The sequence below is a fragment of the Apteryx rowi genome, unplaced genomic scaffold (assembly GCF_003343035.1).
Source record: "Apteryx rowi isolate R43461 unplaced genomic scaffold, aptRow1 scaffold_47, whole genome shotgun sequence".
Lineage (NCBI taxonomy): Eukaryota > Metazoa > Chordata > Aves > Apterygiformes > Apterygidae > Apteryx > Apteryx rowi.
Window position 1 is genome coordinate 1,618,998 of NW_020450727.1, and position 8,635 is coordinate 1,627,632.

The following is an 8,635-nucleotide window of genomic DNA, read 5'->3' on the forward strand; positions in this document are numbered from 1 at the left end:
GCAGCCCCGAGCCCCCCACCCCGGCCCAGAGACACCCCACATGCGGCAGCTACTGCAAACGGGTTTATTGACTGCTGGCGGCAGAGGGGGCTGGGGGGCTGCAGGGGGAGACCCTCCTCGGGCCTGGCAGCGAGGGAGGGGGCCGGGGCCCAGCGCCACTGCCCCCCCGGGGGCTGAGCATCACCACTGGCCAGGCCCAGCCTCACTGCCCCTCACTGCCCACCACCAGCCCCCCCTCACCCCCACCTAGGCCTCCCACCACCAGCACCCTGTGCCCCCCCCCCCAGGGGGGCCCAACAGCAGCTACTGGGTCTAAGCTACAACACTCCCCTCTCCCGCCCCCCAGCCCCTCTGAGCCCCCGGCCCCCTCCGCCACCCCCAGCACCCTGGGGTGCCCGGGGCATGCTTGCTCGCTGCCCCCCAAGCCCGTGGGCATCGATCGGCCGTGAGGCCTGTCCCCCCCACCCCGTGGAGGCAGAGGGAGCTGGGGGGAGAGGGGGGCGGAGGGGGTGGCCGTGCAGGGACAAAGCGGAGTCCTGGCTCGGAGAGCCTCCGTGGGCGAGCGGGCGTGCGCGGGTCCCCCGGGCGCAGTGGCCTCAGAACACACCTGGGGAGACAAGCGGGGGGGGGGCACAACACATCCGGTGAAACCGAGCGCCGGCAGCGTGTGGCAGCCAGCCGGGACGCGGGCACCGCCGTGCGCCAGGCCTGGGGGGCCCCCTCGGCCCGGCACCGACGAGGGAGGGAGCGGAGGAAGGTCCAGGAGGAGGAGGAGGAGGAGAGCCAAGGCAAGGCGCAGCGCGGCAGCCAGCTGGCCCCTACCTGCAAGTGGGGCTGTGCCCTCATCTCGCATGTGAGCCCCGGGGCAAAGGGACAAAACCTGTCCCTGCCCCACAGCTGGCCCTACGTGGGCAATGGCCAAGGAGGAAACAGCCAGGGGTCCAAGGAAACCGTGGCCAAAGCAGGAGGTGGAAAGGCCCTGCAAGCATCGCAGAGGGTCACTGCTGCAGGAAGCGGTGGGGCAGGGAGAGACAGTGCCCCCAGGCCGAGGGGGTGACAGTGCCCTGTGGGGAGGGGGGGTTACCTGGAGGGGAGGCAGTGGGGAAGGCAGGCAGGGTCTGCAGCGGGAGGGATGGAGGAGGAGGGGTAGAGGCAGGAGCAATGGCATCCGGACGGGAGAGAGACAGACACAAGGCACCAAGCAGCGTCCACGCGCGCATCCCTCCTTGCAGGGGGGGGGGGCCCGACCCCAGCCCCCCCGAACCCTTGGCCCAGGGGGGGCTGCAGCGGCCGGGAGGCACAGGCTGAGGACCTGGCCCTCGCACAGGGCCGGCAAGGAGAGACAACCACGTAGGGGCCCCCACGCCGTCAGGGCACGGCCCTGGCGCCATGGGCTCATCCTGCCGCCCCAGCAGCCTGGGGGCTGCTCAGGGCAGGGGGTGACCTCCAATTCCCCCACCAACCTGCCCTGCGGGGCAGCACCAGGCTCTGCCTGCCCCAGCATGTGACAAAACTGGGGATCCCCCAGTGCAGGCAAGGACAGGCAGAACAGGGAGGGTATGGGCAGGCCAGCCGGGGGCTGCAGGTGCCCACCTTCCAACCACGACCCCCTGCTGTGGGGCAGACTAACCCTGGCGGTCCCTCCCTGCACCAGAGTCCCCCCAGCCGCCCACAGAGGAGCAAAGAGGCAGAGCAGGGGCAGCCAAGTCTTTTGCTGGGGGCAGCAGGAGCCAAGGGGGCAGCTGAGCCCCGGGCAGCGATGGTGTGATGGGGCCCCGTTCCGGCCCGGGCACCTCTTTCCTCCCCATGCCCTACGGAGGCTGAGCAGCTGCCCCCAGCACCCTGCTCCGGGGGGGCACTGCCCTGGCCCCCAGCGTCACGCTCATAGCAGGCGGCAGTGCCACTGCTTTGGTTTGGGGGCAGGTTCGTGCCCCGGCGCGATAGGGCTGCCAGCCCCAGGCGGCTCCAGCTCCTGCCCACCCCGGGGACTGCGGGCTCTGCCGGCAGAAGGGGTGCCCGAGCTGCGCGCTGGCGCCGGCGGGGCACCCCGGCCCTGCGCACCTGCTCGGTGGTGCCCCGCTGCCTCCATCTCGGAGAGGCTGTAGGCCATGGCCAGCTGCAAGTCCTCATCCTCGTCCTCGCTGTCCGTGTAGAGGCAGACGGGTGAGGAGCTCTGGGGCYGGTGTGGGGCGGGCGCCGGGGATGAGGGGGGCCGCCGGCTCTGGAGGGCTTGCTGCTCCCGGCGGCTCAGCTCCAGCCCCAGCGCCATGTCGTCGGGGACACCTGCCAGGAGAGGGGAYGTTAGCAGTGGCTGTAAGTGGGGGGCTGCAGCAGAGATGCTGGCCTTTGATCCTAGGTGCTGGCAACAGCTCCTGCACCCCCCACCTCATCTCAGCCCCCCTCCTGGGAAATGCCACAAGCGCAGGACTACACAGAGCTCTGCACTTCGCAGAGGCCACCAGGYTCGGGGCCGGGCGAGTGCTAGAGGCTGGGATGGATGTCATGTCCCTTCCAGCTCCACACAGTGGCTGCACAGGGTCCTAGTGACACCTCCTGCTGACCCCCCCAGGCAGAGCCCCGAACCAGGGCCGATCAGGGCTCAGCCCAAAGCTGAGCTGGGACACAGCGCCTCACAGCCACCCCAAGGGAGCTGGGGCTCCCCAAAGGAAACGGGTGCCAGGAGGCAGCACAGCCAGTCCCGAACAAGATGCTCTGGGGTCTGCGGTGCTGCTTCTCACCATTGATGTGGATCGACTTCAGCTCCCCGTCCTCCTCCACTTCCACCCGTTCCTGCCCATTCTCGATAATCCTGCAGACAGACAGACAGTCAACAGCCAGAGCATCACAGTGACGAGCGGCAGCCCAGCAAGCCACGCAACCCCATCTGCTGACAAAGGCGAGCTACAGCGGGGGAAATCCCTGAAGGGGGATGCAGCCGATGCTGGGGCAGAGCCAGCCCCAGCTTGAAGGGTCCCTCCTGTCCTACCCAGCCTAGACGGGAGGAGGGGGCCCAGGACTGACCACCCACCACGGGGGGGAGGTGAGATGACAGTGCAGGGCCCCAGCGCGGGGACCAGAGGGACGGATGGGTCAGATCCAGCCTGGCGCTCTGCTCCTCCGCAGCGGCTCCTGGTGCTGAGGCCCGCCTGTTTCGGCCACAGCGCTGCGCCGCCCCTCACCTCTTCGTGGTGATGCGCTTGCCATTAACGAAGGTGGTGGAGGTGGAGACAGAGCGGAAGCCCAGGCCAGCGTCAGCTCCAGAGACAAAGGATGAGGTGAAGAAATCTGGAGAACAGGGCAACAAGGTCAGTGCCCAGATCCTGCAGCCCTCCAGGCCCAGGGGYGAGCAGGGCACAAGGGGTGAGAGGAAGGCAGGGGACAGACCATGCACAGATACTACCCAGGTCTGAACAGCACAAGGGACCTGAGCGAGGCCAGCCCAGCCGAGAGCATGCAAGGCTGGAACTGCCTGGCAGCTCTGGGTAGGGGGATGCAGCCATCTGGGACTCCCACACAGGGCAGGGGCTGGCAACATTTCCTACCTGAGGATCCTGGGAAGGGAGAAAAGAAGTGGCCTGGTCCATGCTGCCGGGGACCAGGTCCTCGCAGGTCAGAAAAGGGCAACATCTCATCTAGAAGGCAGAGAGGACAGTGTCAGCCCCGTCCTGATGCCCCCTGAGAGGCACTGCAGCCCACAGTCCCAGCTTGTGCCCACTGGCTGGTGAGCCTGGGGCAGGGCACTGCTGGAGGGAGCTCGCCGCAGGGCTGGCTCCCAAATCACGCTAACAGCACGTCCCATCCCCAAGCTCTGTGGCTGCCCCAGGACCAGAGAAGTGCCCCAGAACCGCCCCCCTCCCGCTCCGCACGCACCAAAGAAGTCGGCGAAGGGGTCTCGCCCACCGAAGAACTCCCGGAAGACGTCATGAGCACTGCGGAAGGTGAAGGTGAATTCAGGGGCTCCGGCACCAGCCCTGGAGCCCCCCGGCCCTGGTGGAGAGAAGAAGCGTAGAGTTAAGCAGTGCCGCAGGTGGGAACCCCTGCAGGACCTGCTGGGCAAGGCAGGGAGCTCCACACACCCAAGGGACACAGACCCACACCAGGGTCGTCTTCACACAGCGCTCTATCCGGAGGCACATTAATTCCCCTGGGGCCCCCCATTTAGCCCACTCACCTGCACCCATGAGGCCATCTTTGCCATAACGGTCGTAGACATCACGCTTTTGCTCTGCAAGAAGAAGACATGGAGGCTGTGGGAAAGCCAGGTACCATGAGTGGTACCTAAACTGGAGGCACGGGCAGGAAGTAGTGATGTTTCCCCCAACAAGGTGAGACAGAGAACAGCAAGGAGCGAGAGGAGGAGGGCGGAGGAGGGCGGCACAAGCACCTGCTGCTCCTGCRCCACTCCCAAAGCCCCAGCTCCCGCAGCCAGGGCCTCGGGCAAGGCTGAGCTCGCCGCAGTGGGAAGGCATCGGCTTGGGAGGCTGTGCAGCACTGCAGTGTCTCTCACTCACAAGAGCCTTCTTGGAGGACCCGTGGGGAGGTAACCAAGTCCCACATGCYGAGCAGCAAAGCTGGAGACATCCGCTACCTCCCAGGGACACGGGCTTTCACACAGTCCAGGGACACCACCCAGAGGAGCACAGAGCAGGACACCCTGGGGTGTCAGGGTCAGGAGGGGATGGGGACACAGAGACAGGACAGCACCACGGCCTCTTACTGTCCGACAGCACTTCGTAGGCCTCGGCGATCTCCTTGAACTTCTGCTCAGCGTATTCCTTGTTGTCAGGGTTTTTATCTGGGTGCCATTTCAGCGCTGCCTTCCTGTACCTGCACAGCCCGGACAGACGGACAGTCAGCAAAGGGCACACAGCAGCCCTCAGGAGGTGAAGACCTCCCAGGACAGCCAGTGCTCCCCACTGAGCACACAGCTCCTGCCAGGGGCTCACCTCTGGCTCCGACAGGCAGGGGCACCTCTGAGCCTGTTTCACCCACCACGGAGGTTTACGCTGACCCCCCAAGCTGTGGTGCTGACCTGTGCAAGCACAGCAGCACCTCGCACCCGACGCAGAAGCCTCAGCTGGCAAGCAAACAGAGGGCCCTCCGTTTCTGACTTCTCCAGCATCTCCCCAGCCAGCAGTTCATTTCTGCTGTTTCTCTCTGATTTACCACGTCTCTCTTAAAAGCACGGCCCCAGAGCTGGCCAAAGCATCCCAGGCGTCATCCCAGTAATGGTGCATATACAAAGAGACAGACTCACTGATCCTGACTTCCCTACAGAACCACAGCAGGGTCTCACTCACACCGACCCCAAACCTTCCTGCAGGGCCTCCTCTCATGCATGGAGGTTCCTGCATGCAGCACTGACTGCGCTTCCTATTCCCATAGTTATACATCCTTGCGTCTGACTGCACTGCAATGCACTTCACTGGACCAAGCCCAGCTCGCCAGGCAGCGCAGATGCCCCACATGCCTGCCCACCCCGCTCATCATTCACTGATCCTCGTGGCAACCACGAGTTAGCTCTGCAGATGCTTCGCGCTTGCTTCCAGATCACTGAGCTGGGCCAGGCCTCCAGCCAACCCCCTGCCTCCCCCCAGGTCTGTTCATATCACCCCGTCATCCTGCTTCCTTCCACTGACTGGACAGGAGCATCAGATCAATGCGTGCTGCACCACGGCTCAGCGCCTGCGGTCTGACAGCTCCCAGCTCATCCTCACCCACTCAGCTCCTGTTTCTTCCCCACTCAGCTGGGTCGAATGGCCCAGCAGCCCGGGCATGGCTARTAGGAGTCCCCAGGGCCGTGCCGGACTCCACTTGTGCAGGGTCCCAGGCACCCAGCAGGTATCTCGCCTGTGGCTTGACAAGCCCCACGTCACTTTGCCCAGGTCAGGCCCRAGGTCTGTGAGGTCTCCGGCTCCCCAGGGTGCCATCACACACAGTTTCAAGCCCACTTTTGTCTCTCTGTCTGTTTTAGCCAGGTCAGGGATCTGGGTCACAGCACAGCTGTTGGCAAGGCAGGAACTTCCTAAACTGGTTCTGCCTCCAGAGCAAATATTTGTGGCATGATCCCATGTTGCAGGCTGTGCCCGTCTCAGCTCCTGTGCAGAAGCAGGTCTGACAATACTCATAGGTTTGCTCCAGAGCCTTCCTGGGTCTGCTGCATGTGCATATGGACCAGGGGGTCTTGTGTTCCCCCTCTCTGCCCCCCACAGTACAAACAGGTCTCCTGGGGGCAGGCGAGCACAAGGCAGCCTTTTCCTGCCCTTTGCAGCTGGCTGGGGATAACTGAGGCTGCCCAGCTTCCCTCATGCACTGAGTTTGTTAGGAATCCCCTCTCCAGCAGGGACCTCTCTGCCCCTGCTCTGTCCCCCATCTCCCCTAGGCACAAGCCACCAGTTGGCACCTATCCTCCCTGGATGAAGCCTGTTTGCTCAGACACTGCACAAAACCCCAACGCTCATCTCACAGTCCTCTTCCTCTGGCCAGCTCCCCGCCTGCCCTGCCACCGCCGGCGGAGAGTGAACCTGGCTGTGTGCCAGGGTCAAGGCAGCTCCCTGCACCAGGGAGCTCCAGAACCAGAGAGGATCTGACTGACCCGCTCCTGCTGGGGTCCCTCCTGCAGCCACTGTCACACTCATGTCACCAGGGCTCGCCGCAGGGCTGAGCTGCCCAGGCATGGACAGCCCCCCTTCATACTGTGCCTGTCCCCTCTGCAGCCGGGATCCTTCACCCCTCCGAGAGCACCAAGCCTTCATCCGCCCTGCAGGATGACAGGCCGGGAGGCCCCATCTCCCTGTGGTAGCTGAGGCCACCCGAGGCATGGCACAGGACCCCTGCCAACACCTGCTCTGGGGATCACATCGTGGTGAGGGGACACGCTGCTCCTCATCCCACGTCCTCAAACCGCTCCCCTCCGGCCAGCAGAACCCCCCACATAGCAGCCTCCCTCTGCCATCCCCACATCCTGAGGAGGGAGAGGGGACTCTTTCCAATGCCGGCAGGACCAGGAGAGTCAGCGCTCCCTCCTGACCTGTGCCCAAGCCGCTGCTGGGTCTCTGCCCAATCCCCCAGCTCCTGCACCCGCGCTGAGCCCCGGGCTGAGCACAGACCAGGGATAAAGGGACCAAGCGCCCGAGAGAGGCCTTTGTGGGACAGCAGCGGTGCAGAGAGGCCCAGCCCCACACTGGCCTCTGTAAACACGCAGCACGAGACTGCGAAAACAGACAGAAACAAAGGGCAGATTGTCATCTCTGGAGCAGGGCCCTCTCCACACTGCCCAGTGGCAGAGCCCAGAAGGCAGCCCGAGTCTCCCGGTTGCTGGCACCACCGGGGTTGGCTGCCCTTTCCTGACAGGAGCAGCTGGCAGGMTCCAGAGGGGCTGAGCTGGGATGCCTGGACTTACGCCTTCTTGATGTCATCGGCGGTGGCGTTCCGGCTCACACCCAGTGCTTCGTAGTAGTCCACCATGACGCGTGTCCGTCCCTCAGGGTCACTGGGGATAGAAGGCAACRTCAGGGGCTCCTCAGACTTAGCCAAGCAGCACAAGGGGCAAGAGCAAAGGCCTGCCCAGGATCATGGATGGGCTGTCCTCTCCTCCCGAGGAGCACCAGCCACCCCACAGGTCCCTAAGACAGGCAGTTCCCTCCAGCACCCATCTCCAGGCACAGCAGGGCTCAGACCCTCCCACCACCCAGCTCAGCCACTTCAAAGCACGCGCAGCTTGAGCCTTTTCTGCTGCCACACCACTATCCCGGCCAACTGCRTCACCCCGATTGCCCAAACCCTCCCTTGGGCTGGCCCTGCCTTTTCGGCATCCCGGGGGCAGGCATCCACCCCCATGGGGTGCCAGCAGGGACATCTGCAAGGGACAAGCTCTCCTCGTGCCCATGCAATGGCCAGGACAGAGCCAGCTGGACTTTCCTGAAGAGGCTCTGCCTCTCCCTGCAGGGATTTTGTTCAGAGGTGGTGGGTGGCCTGCTCTGCAGTCCTGCCCCCAGGCTCGGGCTGCACCTGGGCAAGGGAAGAAGAGGGTGCACGGACGCTGCGCTCTGCCTCTGTGACCTCCTGGTCTCCTCCCCACCCGGCTAAGTGCCTCTTGTCCAACTTGTTCCCCACGGGCTGCTCTCACTTCTGTCCCCGGCCGTGCTCCCCTTTTCCCCGGCTCCCCTCCCCGCTCCTGCAGGGAGCAGCCCGTGGCAGAGCCCCCGCATCGCCGGGTGGCTCTGTCCTGAGCCAGGGAGGCAACGGGAGAAGGGAACCAGCTCCCTGGTGACATTCGCTGTGCATCACGGATATTTGGGGTGCCGGCACCCCTGTACCAGTGGGCACGGGGAGCGTAGGGCTGTATCCAGCCTCCCCCATTTTCCAGGGGAAAAGGGGCCCTGCTCCAGCACCCCTCCCGCCGCCAGCCCCGGCACACCGCCGGCCTCCGGGGAGGCGCAGGCACCTGCAGCCGCCGCCAGCCCCGGCTCCGGCCCAGGGGAGGACGCCGGGCTGCAGGGCGGCCGTCGGGCCCTGCCTGCGGCGGCGGCCCCGGCGCTAAGGCGCTTAGCGGCTGTTAGGCCTCAGCGGATTAGGCGTTCAGCGGCGCAGGAGCAGCCGCCTCGGCGGACACCCCCGGCGCTTGGCTGCGCCG

At 65.2% G+C, this 8,635-nt stretch overlaps 2 protein-coding genes across 3 annotated transcripts in view; one reads left to right on the plus strand and one right to left on the minus strand.

The window, feature by feature from the left end:
• Positions 1–316, plus strand: part of PTPRN (protein tyrosine phosphatase, receptor type N) — a 14,490-nt gene extending 14,174 nt beyond the window's left edge. Inside the window, exon 22 of the mRNA XM_026077945.1 lies at positions 288–316. Within this exon, the coding sequence (XP_025933730.1) occupies positions 288–316 (29 nt within the window). The remainder of the gene's footprint in view (positions 1–287) is intronic.
• Positions 51–7,519, minus strand: DNAJB2 (DnaJ heat shock protein family (Hsp40) member B2). Of its 2 annotated transcripts, XM_026078076.1 has the most exons (9): positions 7,403–7,517; positions 4,718–4,827; positions 4,172–4,225; positions 3,871–3,987; positions 3,543–3,632; positions 3,180–3,285; positions 2,739–2,809; positions 2,062–2,283; positions 51–607 (listed from the first exon to the last, which is right to left on the minus strand). In XM_026078076.1, exons 1-9 carry the CDS (start codon positions 7,465–7,467, stop codon positions 597–599), a joined length of 846 nt encoding a protein of 281 aa, XP_025933861.1. In that variant the 5' UTR covers positions 7,468–7,517; the 3' UTR covers positions 51–596. The 2 variants fall into 2 exon arrangements, with proteins under 2 accessions (XP_025933861.1, XP_025933860.1); XM_026078075.1 differs by lacking the exon at positions 51–607 and having other exon boundaries at positions 623–2,283; positions 7,403–7,519.
• Positions 7,520–8,635: the final 1,116 nt, after the last annotated feature.